The 20,693-nt window shown below is 38.2% G+C and overlaps 1 protein-coding gene across 1 annotated transcript; it reads left to right on the plus strand.

Moving 5' to 3' along the window:
• The first annotated feature begins 45 nt into the window (after window positions 1–45).
• LOC149727164 (protein MTSS 2-like) lies at window positions 46–20,674 on the plus strand. The gene is made up of 16 exons (XM_089890504.1): window positions 46–344; window positions 808–869; window positions 945–1,018; window positions 12,319–12,403; window positions 12,642–12,733; window positions 12,945–13,019; window positions 13,497–13,657; window positions 15,502–15,666; window positions 16,125–16,222; window positions 16,438–16,519; window positions 16,780–17,019; window positions 17,326–17,467; window positions 17,849–18,250; window positions 18,461–18,670; window positions 18,926–19,117; window positions 19,355–20,674. The coding sequence occupies exons 1-16, from the start codon at window positions 279–281 to the stop codon at window positions 19,801–19,803; spliced, it is 2,595 nt and encodes an 864-aa protein (XP_089746630.1). The 5' UTR covers window positions 46–278; the 3' UTR covers window positions 19,804–20,674.
• Window positions 20,675–20,693: the final 19 nt, after the last annotated feature.

Below are 20,693 nucleotides of genomic sequence, written 5' to 3' on the forward strand. Positions count from 1 at the left end.
GTGTAAAGTTGGTTATAGCGTGAGGCTACTACGTTATTGCATATTTGTTTCTAAACACCTCTGTTTAATTTTCAGGCCCAATAGGCTGTTGGTTTTATATTTTAACAAAACAATTAACAATTGAAAATGCGTGTTAGTAAGATTTTAATTCTCATTCTCATTGCCTAACAACAAAACAAAGACAATCAAAGAGAATTCTCAATCAAAGAAGAAATACATTTGGATTATCAAAAATATCTTTGAAGGATTTAAGTGGAAATTACTTCAATTACTTCAAAATGGATATTGAAAAAGAGTGTACACTCTTGGGAACTTTGTTTCAAGCAATTGTCACTGATCTAAAGGTTTTTAAGGCTTGCTGTTTTAAACTTGTTTGTGTGACTGTTTCTGAATAGTTTTCACAATAGATAATGAGTTACATCTTAATTGGAACATATCGCCACCATTGTGGTTGTATCTGTGTATGTGTTCATGGGGAGACACTTAGGCATCAACCTAGGTGACTCTAATAGTTCAACCTGACTGCCAACAAACAAAAAAGAAAACAACATAATTAATCACCCAAACCCACAAAGTTACATTTATTGTATGGCACGCATAAGGTGTTTGAATTAGACACCCATGTTATTACCTAGCATTTGACGTTGTCCCACCACAAGGTTAGATAAATAAGTGACATTTATTGATTTATATCCCGCACCCGTTTAATCATAATTTGATTAAAATTGCATTATAGTTTGTGATTTGATAATCAGTGGTGTTTATCCTTTGTTTGTGATGCAATAGCCAATAACCATATGTTTTCAGGGGAGTTCCCCAGCTTGGGAAGATTTCGTAAACAAAGGCACGAAATTACATAACCTGTTAAAGTAAGTTTAAATTATTTACAATATTTTACTTTTTCTTTGTCTGGAAAAACTAATAACAATGTTCAACTCTTGTAGAGCAACTACAGTAGCCATGTCTTCATTTCTGGAATCGATTCAAAAAATCGCAGATTTTACGACAAATACAAAAGGTGAGAAATAATAATCTGATTTTGTTTTATTACTTTATTTGCAGTCATGCATGCATATTTGTTTAAATATTGTCTTGTGAATTTGTCTTGTGCTGGTGACAGAACCAAAAGTGTTTTTGTGTGTTATATGATACGAGGTTTCTGTATTGTCAGAGTACGTCATGAAAATACTTCTGTTCTATAATAAGTAATCAGTAATGTATTGTGTTCTACTGATTTATGGTGTTTGAATAAAGAATTTAAAATGCCTGTTACAAAATATTGGTGAACACGTCTGAACTATACTTACCAATGCACCAGTGGTCATATTATCACGTACTTGATAACAGCTGTCTTTCGAATGCTGTAAATCAGACACACGTGGTGTGTTTAGCCTAGATCCTTGTTGACACCAGGCAGAGTTGTCACAACTATGTGGTGTGGCAAGCATAAGTTTATATATTTATATTATATTCGTGTTTAAAAATTAGTGTTTCTTAAGTCTGATAAAATGGGCTTGACTAGGGTCACATATATAATTATGATAATTTTTTAATATTTTAAGGTGTTTATTACATGCTTGGGTAAATAACCATGGTTCTGGTTTATATTATAGAACATGGTCTACTGTAATAAATTATGAGCCATAGCCATGTATGATCGATGTATAGAAACGTTATAAATCTAACCTATTGTTGGCACAACAACATCCTAATCTACAGTTAGCAACCCCATGTTCCCACACACACAAAGTACAATTATTATTCACACCACTCAGCCCAAGTGACTTAAGCACCATTGTCTAAGTAGGAGACTGAATAGCATTCCCAACAAGGGGCTGACTAACTCAAAATCCCGTAACTCTTGTTTAAACAACATGTTTCTAACACTGTTTAATGGATTTACGAAAAAAAACTTAAACCCTTATGCAAGTTCGTTTTTTACAGTTTATAGCCCATTAAAAATCAGTACAAAGTTTTTTATGTTTTATAGACTGTTATGTATTTTTCAACTCCAAGGTTTAGTATTGTTTTGTGGTTCAAGAAATACCATTGGCATATTAATCGAATTCATGTAACACAATTGATTGTCGTATATCTGTCTGGCGTCGCTTCCGTTTGTTTTGTGAGCGAGCCGAGCAAAATATACAGAAATATGAATCGTAATAACCGTTGGACGACAGACGTTGTTTGCCACCGTCTCTCAACATGAATTTGATTGGCTGCCGATCGCCCATAACTCTTTATGACGTGACAAGAGCACATTGTCATCGGCCGCGGATTACGCCTCGCTTTATAATGGAGTGATACTTCATTTGATCGTTGCTCTGGGTCGTCATGATACCGACGCGCGTGTTGTTCATGTTTCTAGTAGTTGTTCAAAAGACGGAAATCGGCTCCAGTCGTCTTTGTTTGTTTACGTTACGCTTAAGACGCGGCCTGTCAGCGTCACTCGGGCGACTCCAACAACATAAGCTCATTATTTCTGACAGTGAACCTCAAGCCATGACCAACCGCTATCTATCCGGTTCAATTTCCCAAGTTAATAAACTACACGTTTATATCGTGTATGTCATGAGTGTTTTCAGTAATACCCGTTTATTTTTCGTGTTAGTTTAACGGAGTATGGAGAATTACCCAGTAGAAAAAAACAATACCTTCCCATGTATAATTCAAAAGGCGGTGGAAGGTTTAAACCACGCAATCAACGACTAGTGTATTGTACACCCCTAAGAGCTTACGCAATCGCTTATGTAAGCTTGCGTGTTAAGACCCCGGAATTTGCCTTCCCTTTTAGCCGGCCTGAAGCTCGGGCACGTTGCCGCCAGCAAACTAGCGCTCGTTTAAACACGCAATGGCTTGGAAATCCTATATCAAGCCCTTATTACCGAGGTCTTCTATTGAGTGTTCGGTGTCGGATTTCGGCAAGATTCTTTCTGTAACGTGTAACTTCGTACCGCGCCCGCGGCTGTGTTACGAAATAAGTAGTTTGAAAAATGCTAAAGCCGACGAATCTTTCCTTAAATGGTTTAATATACATCGTCATCATGTGCTAACGAATACCTACGGATTTCGATATGAATGTTGACGTTGTCTATTCATCCTCACGTTTATGATATGCGCAATAACAAAATTTCATTTTCTCTGTATATGTTTTACATTACGTCACCCGCCCTTATTACATCACTAATTTCTTAAGAATGTCGAATATTGAAAAACCCTGACAAACATTAGCGAGGCGATGCGTTTTCAGATAAAGAGAAAATAATGGTGGCCAGAGTGAGTCATATATCATATGTCAAACCAAAGGTGCATGTTGTCTAACGAAATCTTTTCAGGTAACCCGCAAATTCCGTCTCTTACACCGTGGGCGTGCTTTTTTATTCATCGTTTTTTTTTATGTCTGGATGATTTATCGTCCGTGACTAGTACATAAAATACGGCTGTGGGCGATGGGATAATTCTAATTTGAGGATTTTTTCGTAATTTTGTGTCGTCCACGTGTCAGTTTTCAGCTTATCAAAAAGGTGTTTGTATTTTTTTTGACTTGGAAAAGTCTCACGATACTTTGAAAGGGATTTATATTCCTTTGTGCATTTTTTTTTTATTTTACATTATTGATTATTAGCCTGTCATTTCTGTCTATTATTACACGTGCCTAAGCTTTTGCAAACGTTAAAGTCACAGCGGTTTATGGAGGCGATGATTGCATCGTATATACACAGTGTGAATCCTAACGCCTTGAGATTTACACTTCATATCATCACCGCTCAGAAAGGTGTTGTCATATTTTCACTCACGGTCATTGATACACAATGGGCGACCGGTTGATACTGTTCAATAACCAAATATACGAGGATGTGGGCTTGTAACTTATTATTTATGTGCAATATTACAGCTGTTTCTTTGAAGTTTTGGGTTCGAACCGGATTTGGTTGGTTTGGAGCAGTTTAATTCGTCAAAACCCTACTTGTGGCTGTCCAATTTGTTGTCGAAATCGTTCTGAGATAGTTATAATTTACCCAAACGTAAAATAATTTACCCAAACGTAGCTCGGAAACTGCAGATGCGTCGCAGTCCAATCAAAAACGACGTATCGTCCAATTGCTAATACTGCAGCTCCAATCCACGGGAGACATTACACAAAGGCAGCGCATCTGTTTCGACTGCCTCGAACGCAGCTGTCGCGTGCCGACCCTACCCCGTGCACACGCTTCCCTATTCAATCCTCTTAAAGCTTCCGCCGCGCAGGCCCAAGTGAGACTGACAACCCACTAATAAACAAAGTAGCAAAAAAATAACAGAAATCCGTAACTATGTCAGACAACAAAAGTTTTCATCACTAAAATACACCTCTAAAAGTGAGTTGTTAAGCAATGTATGAGAGGTAGTCTTAACAACTTTTAAAGTCCTGTTTTTTATCCTTGTCACTCTGCAATTAAAATAAATGGAAGAGGTCAGTTACCAGTTAAACTTATTACGTAGTATCAGTGATGGCTTGCAGGAAACCAAAAATGTTTATGTTTTGTTTGAATTATTCGTCGAAATTCTTCTTTTTCTTCGACGAACGGTGCCCTTTCATACTGTTTGACGTTACGTACACGTACATATAACTTTTACTGCATCTACACAAATATTCGCTGCATAAACGGTGCCCATTGTCCACCAGCAGTGCGTTTTAAGTATTGATTCGTAGATTTCAGACCAATGTTCGGTTTAAGTGGCGAGGTGTGGCCTCTGGGGACCGGGCGTTGACGTAGCTAGATAGTTGGGAGTTCGATTTTACCTAATCTTCTATTTTCCACGCTGTCGACTCGGATGATCATTGCTTCCTACGTATATAGTTAAAAGACTCTTGGGTGATTGGCCAATAAAAGTTCTAGAGTTCTGGATACTTGATATATAATCTGATTGTGGAATATAATCTCATTTTTAAACAGAGTTACAAATTTACAATATTTGCTTAAAACTCTTGTTTTGTTCCAAAATTATCAATATTCGCGCAAAAAATGACGGGTATTCAACGCTTCTTTATTTTGATGTTTTGTCAACGCTTTTGTTTAAAGTTGAAGAACCAGCTTGGCAAATGCAGAGGCCTCTATTTTAATCTTCCCTTGCATTTTTGTTGAGGCAAACCAAAGTTTATTCAAGCGGGCAAACTCTCTTTGTTGTCCCCGGCTCGTTTACGGTTGAAGCTACCAAGCGTGTAGATTCCCCGTACGCTTTGCCACGCACCAACAATCCAATGCTGCGTCACAATGAGCTCTGTTGCGCTTCAAAGCAACCTATTACTTCCAAATAAACGCCGATTTTACCCAAGCCGCTTGGACCGAGAGGTATTATCGTGGCTTTGAGTACCCACTTAAGTCCAAACGCCTAAAGTGGTCGCTTGCGTGCCTGTGCACAGCTCTACACACACCTAACTTACACCTTGTCGTGGTTCAAATGTTAAGTTACCAACATTCGATAACCAACATCAGCTTATATTTGTGGATCGTTAATTGATCTATTCATCATGTAGCTAAAAGTAAACTTCTCACGTTCACCACCTGCAATTTTAAATAGCTTTTCTCAAATGATCAAATCTAAACGTCCTTCTTACTGGCATCCTTTACGTGTAATTCTACCCCAAGTCCCACCCTTTTACCATATTAATATCAAACCCAATAAAACCCAACACACCCTTTCTAAATTTGATTTCCGAGAATATGATGCTGTTACTCACGTCCAAATAAATGGGTCCCATAAATATAGCGTTTAAGGGAGTTTTGGGACCCCAACTCCAGTTTTAATTCATGCCACTCATAATGATGCCATGTACTTTTCCAATGCTCATTCCATTGTAATCTGTCATTCACTGAATCTATTATCGCGTCGTTAACTTTGAACGACGCTGATCGCATTTGTGACGTCACAAGATCGTGGGAAATTACGACTACAGTGGCGACCTGTCAATCAATCTTTCATCACAGTATAACAATGACAAAATTGTTTAATAACATCGCAAAATTGCATTTGTGGCTTCACACAGTATGATATTGCATTGTAATAAAGATGCTAAGTTTCTCTGTGTTTCCGCATTCCGTTGGTTTCTAGTTACCCACATCATATCCTTGTTTGTTTTGCTTCAAAGAGATAAATCCTGTCTTATCTTATGGTTATAACACACGCGACAACGTATTGAAACCTTTTGCAACATGTTTGAATTTATGGTTTCTAATCTGCAATTAAGCTGTTGTTCTTCAAGTTACCAAAAATGTGCTTGAATAATAAATGTCAGTCATATTTATTTAAGGTTCTTTTATATACACTTGCTTTTATTTTTGTGTGTGTATATTTTTGCATTATGTTGCATACCTTTGCCTAAAAGTAGGATCTTTGTATCTCTTTTTTTGTATTTTTTACATTACAGTTCTGTTGTACAACATAAACATACCACGTATCAATACCAGTACAAAATATCATTTACTATAGTCGGATATTAAGAACATCTTCGTGTGACCTAGATTCGAAATTACGTCGATAGCTTTACGTCAAATGAATCAATAGACGAACAAACGTATATAACTCCTCACGATGTTCGTTACCAATATTTTACCCCATTTGCGTGGAATGCAAACTTATTGTGCAGCTTAACGAATGAACCTCAAAGCTATTTTTATCAGTATATCTTACAGATACCCAAGGATATTTTTATGACGATCGTAAATACGTTTGTTGTATCCATAAGCAGTTCGCATGCACTTGTGAATACATTACAGTTTCGCCCGTTGTTGCACTTCACACTTTACGATGATTGTAACATTAACAACAAAACTATTTCGTGATCGTTTAACTGTTCCGTTCAAGAGCGGATATGACAAGTTAATGTAACAACCGGTTGTTGCCGTTATTATTGTTCCTTTATTCGGCCTCTTCTTCGCTGAATATGCTACAACGTGTCGTTTTTAACCTCTGCCCCCAGCTCCCAAGAGCCGCAATAATTCAGCTATATGACGCAACAGTATCTCATATTCTCGAAGCCTAAGTAACCGGAGAAGAGTTTTTGTTGATTGTTGATTACGACGTCCTATTATCTTGACGTTCTATTATTAGACCGACTTTTGTGGTGTATCCGCACCACTGGCCCTTTGAACTGGCATCGGCGGCAACATAAGCTTATGCGACCTATACATTGTAATGCTGTATGGTTGATTTGGTTGCGAATATTAGAAAGAGTATCTGAAATGTACATTGTTGTGTTGTTGTCATGTTTTCCCACGTTATTAAGGTTCCATTGCTGCATGCGGACTCCTGCCCATGGTCTCCCTATATTTAACCACGTTCCGTGTTATATAAAAGCTTTAGTGTATATTTACTACATGCGCCATTACCATTGGGTGTCGTTTTCCATCAACATTTAGGATTCCTGTTGAATTAGCGCTTTGAACCGCAGAAATCTCGGTTAGTTTTGGGACGAAACGCAAAACTGCAAGTTCTACCCGCGGTTTGGGTCAAAGCTTTATTTTCGGGTTACTTTTTTGACCCACCTGACCCCCTCCCGACCGTGAGAGTGTAAAACAAGCGTTGAAATGTTCACTCGCCTGATTTCAGCGACACTAGACCGTGCGAAGTTATTTCTATCACAGCTCGCCTATTTTCACCACGGTTCAGCTGCATCAGGCTTACCAACGCCTGGATGCAGCCGTGCTCGTGTGAAAATATGTTCCCATGCAGATTTTGCATTTGAAATCACTCTACCATTGCAAAAATTAATTTTTCTAAACAATAATTACGATTTGCCAACAAAAATGACGAAGTTTTAACTCAAAACCAATGTATGCAACACTAAAAAAAACAAGTTTTGGTTTCAGAGCCGTTGCTGCTGTCGCGAAATTTGTTCCAAACTAAGCGCAGGAAAGCTAATAGAAAGTTCAAGGCTTCCAGCGTGTAACAAAGTTAGGATGCGCATTGTTGCGTCACAGCCGTTCCATTGTGATGTCGCGAGCACTACCACCGGTTTCCGGCGCGTAGTTCACCTGCAGCATACCTAGCTAGTTAGAAGCTGCGCTATGCGACTTACGCAGCACCGCAACCTTAGCTTAGCATTTGCAGTCGTGCGCTTCTTATCATCTCCTAATCTTGACATGTCCTAAAAAAACAATTCGAGAAAAAATGCAACATTACTACCGCAATATTTAGTAGGTCATTATTTCCACTCACGCAATAGCACACTGCAATAAAATTTCCCACCACCCAAATCGAAGCCTTACCATTTTGTTGTATTAGAAAACCTGTGACCTCGAAATAGTTTAGTCCTCGCTAAACCCCTATGTTGTCTTTTTGCACCGCAGTTTCCCCCTTATACACCTGTGGCTAAAACAACGACTGAAGCACCGTTTCGTCTTGTGTATGACGTCACAATTCTTTATTTGTTCCTTTCGCTGAGATTAACCCTCTGTTATCTAAACCCCATTTGGATATATTTCAATATTATTTAAACAGTTAAATCTGGTATTACTTTTTTGTTGTTATTTCCCAATATTTGTTTATCCACAAACCGCTAGGTCGGAAACGGCCGCGCTCGTGACGTTATTACGCCACAGATTTGCCGCTTCCCGAACGCCGACTTTGAGTATGTGACGTCACAGACCATGTTTTGCACTTGCCATCGTGGTATTTGTGTTTTCGATGCAGTATTCCTACATGACATGCAAGCAATTTCGTAACAGTCAGATTTCAATGACCCAGTTCAGGAAACACATTTGCTTACTATGCAAATCTCGATCGTAAAAAGTCACACAAACAATCATTATGACGTTATAGGCAATTATTGTGCAGGAAATCGACTGCACGCCACTGGCATTTGTTAACTCTTTATAGTGTATCTGTTACGAAACGACGCTAAACTGTAAACCGACTGTACTTGAAAAGAAACAAAACAATTGTTAGGTCACAGTGTAGTCTTTGCACCAGACTTGTGACGTAACAAAGTGTCGATCATTGATGAGACCGCAGTCGGGTTAAACCGGCGACAGCGCGTCGCGTTGTTTGTCATAGTGGACCCCCTTCCACCAGTGTGGGTCTTCATGTTCATTGGAGGCCAAGACATTCTTTCCATTTGAAAAGAAATACGCTAATCCGATGTGAATGGTGTCGTTCTATTAAGACATACCAGAAAAATTGTAAGCTGTTATATTGCCAACGATAAATACCCTAAGCGAGTTTTCGGAGCCTTTCATGGCAGTTTCCTACCCCACTCTTCTGTGGCAGAGAAACCGGCCAAAAGACGTTCAATTACCGGGAGCTCCAGGCGGATAATTTAACAACAACAACGCTTCCTCGAAGCGGCTCATCTGCGAGGAAAATTGATCCGATTTTGACGATTCGTCCTCCAGTAATTGCAACGTCCGCCGCTAATTTGCCGTTTAATAATCTCCCACAAAGCGAAACCATCCCATTACTGGACGAGAGTGCTGGGTGTTTTATAAGTAGTGGAAAACGGCTGAGAGCTTCTCTAAATCCGTGTAATTAGCATCGGAATGGTAGCATTTAACGCAATGGTTAACACTCCTTTGCTCTTTCTAATTAAAACCACAAACACGTTAAGAAATGGATTTTCATATCATTAGTAGCCGCAAAAGATCTCGAACTTTATCACGTGATACAATCATCTTTATGACGTCACAAATGCAAGGCGCCTGTTTCGTTTTAACAATTATCATTTCGACTCCGTGATAGAATAGTATCTCACGATTTGGGTTAAATACAGACAATAATAATTGCAAATTGTCGTTAAAACAAACAACCCGCATGGAAAAGAAGAAAAATCTCTTTCGCTACTTCTTTCAAGTCGATAAGAGTTCTCGAATCTGATAATGCCATGTTTTCCACGTAACAAAGCAGCTATTGTCACGTAGTTATTACCGGATAAACAGGATTGTCCATCCCAAGTATGGCATAGCGTTCATCCAGTTTAACAGCCGGTTAAGTAAGATAGCAACCGGAACTTCAGTTTGCAAATGCAGCTCCCGACAACATGGATAATTTGCCACGTTCATCTCTGTCCAAACGAATTCAAGTGTATACTAATTTTCTAATTATATCTGAAAAATTTTGAATTCATTGTTTTCAATTTAAATCTCTTAAAATAACCTCATTGCAAATGAAGCCTCTTTCTTCTTATTTTTTTTACCCAAAGAAAAAATTCCAAATAAATTCCATGACGTCACCGATCCCTGTAAATTTTCCCCATCCCATGACGTCACATCACACGTATAAATACATTAATCCCTCACACAAAGGATGTGTGTGGCTTACTTAGGACCCCAACATTACCAAGGCCATATTTACGGTGTCTTTATGATAGCAATTTCTCGCTTCAGATAATTCTGGAAAGGGGCTGTAGATCAATGGCCAGGTCATGGCTGTTTTCGGGTTTGCAAAAAAATGGTATAAGACAAATATTCGAGAGTCTATTGACGTGTACCTTGTCGCGCTGTAGATTTTTCGTTGGGGCTTGCGGACTTTATCATAGCCAGACTGACTTCGAAGTGTTCCCGTCTACAACAATGATAATGAACACACTTTTGTTCCAGACTAAATGGGATCTGGTTTTACCAAAAAAGTGATCTGGTTTTACAGCTTAGCCAATTCATTTATTTTCCCTATTCAGCTGTACAAACGAAGTTAGCAAACCAGCGATAACAAAATGGACATAGCTACTTTCCATATTTACGAATGTGCTCAAAGGGCAAACCAAGGCAAAAATCCACCAAAAACACTTGAAAAGTCACACCATCCTGCTGGAAGCGGTCGCTGATAATATTTAATTGCTTCCCCCATAGCTTACTCTGGCTTCCTCTGTTGTTTTTGTTTACGAGGTATATTCTTTATTGTTTTACAAGGACCAATACCACGTTATGTAAGACCCGATGCCCATACAGTTCACCAATTGAATGTTTGCTTTACAAAGCTGTTGTTGTTGTTTTCTGAACAGTTGTTGGAATTAAATTGGATTTAAAGTTAGGAGAAGAGCTGTTGTAAGCGAAAACTTGTATATTCAACATAAAACAATGCTGGTTTCGCAATCTACTAGTTCGTTATACGAGCACCGGATGTTCGTTGTGTTTTGCATATTACAAAGCACGCCATAACAAATGTAAATCATATTGAACTTTGAATTCGGTTCTAATTTGCGCTGTAGCGGCGGTTTTCGAAGCATACACACTCGAACTTTATTTCGCCCTCTTGTTCTAAAGTACTCCACAAATATCGCATATGACGTGGCAATGGCTCGCGCTCTGGGAAAGCGGACTGTAATATCCGGATGGAGCTTTTCGCGCGGATAGAAACGGCATATCGCGTTTACCGGGCTCAAGTTTCACACGATCGTTGTTAGCACTGGTAGCGCTACGAGCGCGCTGTTTGGATGGTGACGTCATTATAACAGACGCGATTGCAATCCATGCATGCGGGTCACGACTGAAGTCCAACCGAAGTCCAACTGATTGTTGTTTGTCGCGATTTAAGTTTATTTAGCACACAGCACCTGGATTTAAGTGGCTTCATTAAAAATGCGGACCATGGCAATATTCCAGTTCTACTTTCCAACAGTAACGCGTGGTTAGCCAGGTTTACACTATATGTGTTATGTACTCAGTTCCCCGCCCAATAATACGTGTTGCAAAGTTAACCTTATGTCGTGCGAGCGGTAACCTCTTTCTCAAAGCGACCGCTAATCGATGCGAACTTGAAGTGTTTTGACACAACACAGCAGTCTGTTTAGCATCGTATGTCCGCACCATAACAATACACAGTATAAGCATGGCTTATTGCCCGTCAGTGGTTTCTGGATAACATATCAGCAGGCGATTTTCAATCCGATTTTCCCCGAACGTGGCTCTATTAATCCGGTTATAAATGCGTGTATAACGTACATGACCTTATGCTAAATATACGGCCACTAAAATGTATGTACTTTGCTCAGTATAGCAGCCGCTCTGTGTTTGTTGTATGACGGTGACTATAAACGTTAATATTTTATTTTCGCACTATGAATCTGAAACATCTGGTTTAATTTAATATATCCAATTGGTTTTGAAAACATGTAGCTTGTTTTATATTTTTTTATCCTACTTTGTCCTTTCTGTTTATCCGAAAATTTAACCATAAATATTCTTATAAAGATTTATCTATGTTACATACATTATATATAGAATACAGGTCGCCTGTCCCATTGCTTAGCCGTTTACTAATTGAGTGTAGTTGTTCACCAATTGTGTAGCGAATCCAGTCCCATGCCACCTGTACAAGATATCAATTACTTGTTTTTCAACCCAGGTTCGACAAAGGACATTGGAAGTGCCCTCACCAGAATCTGTGTACGACAGAAAATGATGGAAAACAAATTGAAACTGTTTACTAAGTGAGTATCTTGCTGCAACACTACAAGAAGAGATTTTTCAGTAAAAAGAATGTTCATACTAAACAGCAAACAATAAAAATATTAAAATAAACTGGTTGTTGTGTATCATCATGTAAATTAACAGTATTAACAATTAACAATGGTATCTTTTTATTCCTACTTTGAACATCATTCTGTTGTATTATTACCTAGCTTTGTATTCTTGTTGTGATGTCATAATTGTAATTAACATCAACAGTGCTCTACTGGACAATCTTGTTGTTCCGATCCAAGAAAGACTGGAGGAATGGAAAAAGGTGGCAAACCAATTAGAAAAGGATCACGCTAAAGGTGAATTAACAAATCTAACTAGCATTAGAAAGTCCTTTACAGCTCCAAAACAAACTTAAATTAATTGGAAACTTTCTTAACTTAATTTTGGTATAACTTTTAACTGTTTCACTGGACTTTTGGGTGTTTTGCCATATTAACTCAAAAATAGGATGGTGTTACTGTTACTGCTGTTACTTCTCAGAGGTGCTTACTTATTCTTGTTTCCCAGATTATAAGAAAGCAATGCATGATATAAAGAAACGAAACGGTGAAACGATAAGACTACAGAAAAAAGTTCGAAAAGGTAAGATGTGGAAAGAGCTTGCTAACCTATAATGTGTTTAAACTAAAACTGGCTTGTAGCTTTTTTGTAAACAAACGTATATTACAGTGTCAAGTTATAAATACCAAGTTGGTCTACCCAGATGTGTTTATTAGAAAGATCTGGAAATATGGGATTTAGGTGCTAACAAAATCCAATCTTTTCCTACAGTACTATACCCGTATGGCTCACGATCAAAGTGGGATATGTTCTATTCTATTCTATTCTGTATGGGTGAGGTCTGTGAGGACCTGGGATTTAGGCCATACTTGGTCCATTACCCCAACACCCTTGTACGTCCGGAAGTGATGTGCTCGCGGTAGTGAAGTTCTCGTTATCATGTTCCGACTCCAGTGTTCCGACCAAGTCCCGTTTTCTGTCCCGATTCAAGTGGGATATGTTACATTAGAACTTACAGTATAAGTAAACACTCCAACAATAACTCTCATGTATACACAGGTAGTAAACCAGATCTCCACCAGCAACTAAACTCAGCCATGCATGAGGTAAACGATCGCTTCACTTCATTGGAGGAGACGGAGAAGTCAGCGTTGCGGAACCTCCTGGTGGAGGAGAGAACAAGGATCTGTCTCTTCGCAAACTGCCTGTCTCCTGTTTTGGTGGGTTTGTGATAAAATCTATGCTTAAAATTAAACAAAAATAGTGGACAAGATTTTAAATATGAATTGGTGTCTATAGAACAGTTTATTTCACTATAAAATATATAATAAATTTAAAAAATAGAAGACGCTATTGGGTCAGAAAGATGCTAAAATAAATATTATTAACCCATACAGACAGTGTTACAAATTACAGCACATTGTTTTTATTCAGTTCATAATACTTGTGTTTCCTATTTATCCAGTAGCATTTGCCTTGCATACCCCACCTGTCAAATTAAAATCAAAACCTTATTCTATGAGCCAAAAAGTTTGCCCATCCCATGCTTTGATCATGAGTAGTTATTTCATTACATGGTTGCACTGTGTGCTCATTAGACCTGATTACACAGTAGTGTTTGCCTTTCGGAATTTCTCACTGTTTGTGGCACAATATTGCTTATTCTACTTTTTCAATCAAACCAACTCATGCGTTTAAGTTTCAGGATAAATAACATTGTGGACAGAATACGGTTTTGTAGATTCGTAGTTCTGTTCACTCATATATTATCTATGATTAGTTCAATCTGATTTACTCAATTCTTAGAAATGTTAAAAATCAGTTGCATAAACACTTCGCGGAAATGGCAATGACGCAAATGCATTTATAGTAAGAGAATGAATTCATTCCCCAGCCCTTGGCTGTGTGCTTATATTTAACATTTGGTTACTAAACAGCTTAGCATTTAGTTATTACTTTTACAAACTTTATCCTTAGTAGCTTAGCTAGGATTATATCCAAATACCCACTGCCAATAAACAACCCCCCCATAGTTTTCTATGGAAGTAATAACCTTCGTTGTCACGCAATGTTAGCTCTGCATAATAAACGAAGGTTAAATATGCTTGTATAAAGTCAATACATTATACACATTATACACCTGACTCATAAACTCGTGTGCCTGTGTTCGAATGCACAAAAACAACTTGACAAATATCAATGATTTATGGCTAGCAAAGCTAAAGGCCAAATACATATGGTTTTGAATGTTGTTTTTACTAAATGCATTTCTTTTTATAAGTTTTGTTTTTAGTTGAATTCAAAATGATTCAAAAACGCAGTAAAGTTTTTTTATGACACATCACTAAAACCGCTAACTCATGTTTGTTTTGCCGCACATGCTGTACATAACTCAGCAATAAAGTGGCGACTGTGCACAAATTAAGTATGTGCTCAAGCGTGTATGACGACTGACGTTATTGTTTGATTTGTCTAGTCATAGCTTTAATACAGACATAGTTTGAATTGGAAATTTTTCTCTCTAAGCTATAGGTGTTAATTTTATTGCCCTAATTATGGCCCAATATGTTAGTAAGGTGTTCCAATTAATTTAAGCACTTATATTAACTGCACTATAAAGTGGACAGACACTTTTATTGCATTCAATTGGTCATTCAGTCTATTTCCTATAAATTACCTTTTTATTGTATCCCATTAACAGTAAAGTGAATCGGGTTTTTCTTATGCATTAAAAAGTTACAAATTACGCTGTTCCTGCACTGATTTTTACTCCCCAATCTAATACTCACCCACTTTATAAACTGTCGCATATTCTACCTACCCGTATAAAAGTTCTAAATAAGAGACTGATGTTACCATTTAGATGAAATATATATCCTTTAACATACAATTGGTTGGGATTTGGAATCTGTTTTACGTTTTTGTAAGGTAATTGGCCAATCCTGGCCTAAATGCTAAGATGGTGTACTATGCTGCGGAACCTCACTCACAAAAGCAGGAAAAAATTGTTTGTGTAGCACCAAATCCTTCCCACACAAACTCATTTCCACCCATACCCTTACAGGACATGGAAGTTTCAATGTTAAACGAAGTGAGCAATCTTCACGAACTTACATCTGATGTTGCACGTTTGTGTCGTAACCCCAAACAGCTCCCAACATCAACTGACCAACTTGTACAAGACTTTATCGCGGTGAACAGTCAAGCTCACCCATCCTCCCCACTACCAGTATGTTACTTTTATCAAGACATTCTATTGAATATTGTAATAAAATAATAAATGTCTGAAAGGATAAATGTAGTTTTATAACATTGTACTTTAATGAATATCTGAAATGATATATTTAATGGTGTGGCAGGGCAACAACAGTCAGTTGGTCTGTTTCATACACCTCATGCCTGGTTTCTATGTATAGGATGGGGGAAGATGGGACACCTTCGGCGCATAATATCCGTATTTTAAACAGTTAACAACGGTCTATGAGAGTCTTGAGCATATAGTTTTATAATTCTTTGAAAGTTTCTTGTTTACTACCACATTGGACGATAAAATAGAGTTAAAATGTGTCCCAACTTCCCCCACCCTACTATATGTACATTTGTGTGTGATTTTGTTAGTTATTTAGAAACCCTAGTAAACACAATACCATCTAATTTATATTCTAAAATTCTCTTCTTATCCTCCAGGATTGTGGATTAACAAACGGAATATCTTTCACTCCTCACGGACTCTCCCCTCCCGCCTCCCCAAGTTCTAACGATAGCAGGAAGTCCTCCGTGTGCAGGTAATCCTTCAAATTCATTACTTAGGTCAGCACTGCCGCAAACTGGTTAGCGCACCTTCCCCAAGCCCAGAGTTTTTAAGTTTGAGACTTGATGCTGCTGCAATTGTCGGCGTCCTTGCGCAAAACAGTTAACAACAATTGCTCCAACCCAGTGTTCTTTATCAAAATACAAAGAATGTATTTTGTATGTATATTTAAATTTTAAACTTTTCCAGCTTGAACAGTATCAATAGCTCGGATTCAAGATCCAGTGGTTCACTTACTCATAATTCATCATTCAACCATCATAGATACCAGGTAATATAATGTTGGCATGTCATTAAATTTTCATGTTGTTTAAAAGTGTACATGCATGCTGTTTCTGTCATACACATATGTAAAAGATTAGAATATGTTACCAAAATTTTATTTTACATTTACAAGATTTCTACATACATTTTTAAGATTTTCGTATATATAACAAAATAAAAAATTGCATATTTTCAAGACTTATATGTGCATTTTTTAGATTTCCATATATAATATTATATATACATATTTACAAGCTTTCCACCCAGGGTTACCACCGTCGTACACCAAGTGGAAGCACGGGCGGACACGGGAGCCCGACATCGTGCAAATCGGCCCCCTCTAGTGTTGCAGTGGCTCGTCTATCGTCTGTATCCTCTCATGACTCCGGCTTCGTTTCTGCCGGCAACGGGAACATCATGGCTGCTCCCCTCTCTCTCACACCATCTAGTGGGCTAACTTCACCTCCCGTTACGACTAAACCTCCGATTGGTTTAAACATGGACAAGGTGGGATATTGTTTTATGTGTAGAAAATCTGGTGTGACATTGTCTAAATGTTTTTTTAATTTAGACAAAAAGAAAAAAATCTGGTGTGACATTGCTAAAGTTCAGTTACACTTATATAGTTGAACCTTATTCTATACTCCCTTGTTTATATAGACACCTGGCTCTACGATAACACCTATTTTAAAGTGTGAACCCCCTTTATTTAGAAACCTCTGCATTTAACTTAAACACAAAGTCATATTTCTCCAACCCAGCTCAAAACCCTGTGCATAAAACAGCTCATTATCAAAATATTTTCAATTTCAGGTCCAGAGGTCCGACTCACTTCAAGACGGGGTTTCCCCTATTATAAGATCACGACCAAACTCTGGACATATTACTGATGGACCACTGACACCCGGTGGTCAAAATAAGCAGATATTCTCGTGGAAGGATTGGTCAAAACCAGGTACGAGTGTATATAGTAATTTACATTATTGTACCAGAACTTGTTATAAAACTACCATACAAACCACATATTCTATTCTATGTGAATGAGGTCCTATATCATGTCACCATAGGAACCTAATATTTATACCAAAATTGGCCTTGTTACCCAGGCTGCTCCAAATTAATGATCACTGGGTTGAAGCGATGTGTGTTAAGTATCTTGCCACATAGCGCATACACCAGCAATGCGATGGTATCGAGCATTGAACCCGGTATCCTTATGTTAATATGCAGTGCTTACCCACTAAGCCACGGTGCCAGATACAGAAAAAATAGTTTAATTCTTTTAGTACCGAATATTAAAACTGCTTTATAAAAATCTACATATTTTACGTTTCAGGTCCATACGATCTAGTTAGTCAATCCCATGCCACTCACACACTACCGATGGATTCAAGACGTTCCCACAGTGTTCTACCAAGCAAACCAAGCGGTCCACCCCCCATCTCACCCAAACCAAGTATCCTATCCCATCGCCTCTCTTTAGGAAATCCCCCAGCCCCCCAACCACCCCCACTTCTACATGCGAACTCAGAACCCAGGTTTTTCGGTTCTAACCCTCCTACCCCACTTTCTGATGGTTTAAAGTCACCCCCTATACCCCCAAAAGACCCATCCTTGTACCCCACTGTGAAAGAAAGTGACCCTACATTACCCCCACCCCCAACAACTGACACACCCCGTTTTGAAGCCACCATGACCCCACTTTGTGAGGAGGCACTACCCCCACCTCCACCAGAATGTAAGTTTTTTTTAAATAAGTTCTATTTTTTACATATATTAAACATATTTAATAACCTGAAAATGCTTCTTAGGTGTGTAATTCTATCCAAAAAAAGATGGAAAAAAAACAAAAAAATTAAATTCAATAATCTGAAAATTGAAAATGTTTTGTTTAGCTTAATTCTTTCCTAAATACCTAAAAAAATAAAACTCGAATAAATTATTCCAGTGCTCGCTGATTGCCCCGAAAATCACGCAACTTTACCCATGGACCCCCCAGAACCCCGGTATGTCCCCAATCCAATGCCGAGCAATTTCTACAGCACCATGACCCTTGGTAGAAAACCAAGCAACCAGAGCTTACAGTATTCAAGTAGTAGTGGCTACAGTAGTCAGAACACGACTCCTGCATGCTCGGAAGATACAATCGCTTCACATGGTAAGTTCTTACTTTGTTATTACTATCCTTTCCAAATTCTGCTAATTTTAGGGAGTCTCATGGAAATTTGTACAGTTGTTCACCTTAAAAATATTTAGTCAGTTTTTCACCTTTAAAAACCAAGATTTTCCAGTTTCTCCCAATTTTTTTTTACATTCTTTAACTTGCATTCATACCCACTGTGCTATACAGCCGTTTTTTAATTATTTGCCATATTTCATACTAAAATCACTCAAATGCCCACCTTTTCCACAGAAACTGACTATGGAGGATTAGAAGATAGTGAGGAACCAAACAATCCTCAAATACGAAATATTCCCGACTACGAACGTTGGTCCACGCTTCCAAGACTACGGGATAATAACCATAGCAACCAACCTAACGGTCGTTCTGCTCCATCGCACAACAGAAGACCTGCTTCCACATCTGGTTATCCAGCCTCACCTAGTACGTACAACTTGCTTTCAAAAGGATAAAATACAGTCATAAAAAGTAATTATGTAGCAAAAAAGTAGAATACACCACATATAGACTTTAATACAAAATTTTTTGAGAAAGCATTGAAAAAATTACACAGAACTAGTAAAAATGTCAAATAAAACAGAAAAGGGATATAGTATCAATTTCTTAATTCTAAGATATTTTGTCACTGTTCAATACTAATCCTAAACTTTTAAATTCCAGTGGTGTCTACTCAAATCAACACACCAGGCACCGCTACTATAAGACGCAAGCCATCTAGCAAGTTTAACTCAGTTAAACGATCCTCCAACACCCCCAAACCCGTGCTACCACCCACAGTTCCCAGTAATGCTGTCTCCAATCTCATGTCCACCTTCCAACAGCCTTCTCGTGACAGTCTATACAGACAGAACTCAACATATAATAATAATAACAATAATAATGAAGGTTCTGCAGTTGATTCAATGTACAGTGAGCAGTATGACCATTCTTGTGTTGCTAAAGATTTAACTCTTAAATTCCAAAGTTCTGACGTTCGGGACGGTTCACTTACCCCCACCCAGACCTCGACTGATATGAACTTCACCCCGAATGGTTTTCATCATGATGTCACATATTTTCCGGGAATGCAGCCAATTCCTGGTGTGACACCTTTGACCTCTCGTGATTAACATATGGGGTTCTTGCTTCAGTGCATTTTATGCCAGGCTTTGTCTGTCCTATCATGGATAACTCTCGCATACAATGAGGTCACCAATTGATGTCATGAGCCTCTGATCCATGCGCAGCAGAGGAGAATTGTAAATATCTGCTTCTTTTGAAATCAAAACTGGTTTAAGCTGGCTTCAAGTGGTTCTGGTAACCAAGACTGGTTAAACTCTCAGTGTTTACAATCGCTTTCTGATTCGGTGCTCCTACAACTTGGTGCTAGAGTTTGCAAAAATCTCCTGGCAACACATATGTTTAAATTGTGGCTGTTACACTTGGTATAGCCAAACTCCAGTTTGCCTTATTACATTTAAGCACAATGATTCTGCAGCTGTAACAGGCTACAGTACTGTTTCGCAACATGATTGATTGTAACATCAACCTCTGATATATATTGTAACTAATCACAATATCGCTTCATTGCGGCCCGTGTTACTGAACTGCCGTACTTGATATTAATTGTGTAGGATTCTTAAGAATTGTTTTACCTTTCCAAACCTTCTGTTTGAAATGAATTTTAATTTCTTCTCTTTTCCTTTCTGTGTCTTCGTACTTTTAGCGTTTTCGCTGCCTGTGATGTCACAGTTACTGACATAATCAGAGAGAAGACTGAGCTCTATTAGTTTGAGTACAGATTTTATTTCCTAGTACAATCGTCTTCTAAGTTATTCTTTCTATGTAAATATCCCCGTGTGTTCTCTCATTGCCACGACATCGGATCAAAAGTGGGAAAATTTATCTGACGTAATCACCTTTTTTGCTTTTTCTTTTTGCTTCTCGTGCTAGTAACGCGGTACCACGCAGCGGTGTCGAAATAAATTGAATTACTTTCAATTGTGACCTGTTTAAAAGA

This window comes from Ciona robusta, chromosome 12 (genome assembly GCF_009617815.1).
Source record: "Ciona robusta chromosome 12, ASM961781v2".
Taxonomy (NCBI): Eukaryota; Metazoa; Chordata; class Ascidiacea; order Phlebobranchia; family Cionidae; genus Ciona; species Ciona robusta.

Coding starts and splice junctions, on each gene's coding strand:
- LOC149727164 (XM_089890504.1), top strand. CDS start 279: ATGGATATTGAAAAAGAGTGTACACTCTTGGGAACTTTGTTTCAAGCA. Junction 12,404..12,641: donor AAATTGAAACTGTTTACTAA/GTGAGTATCTTG, acceptor TAACATCAACAG/TGCTCTACTGGACAATCTTG. Junction 17,020..17,325: donor TTGGTTTAAACATGGACAAG/GTGGGATATTGT, acceptor TTTCAATTTCAG/GTCCAGAGGTCCGACTCACT.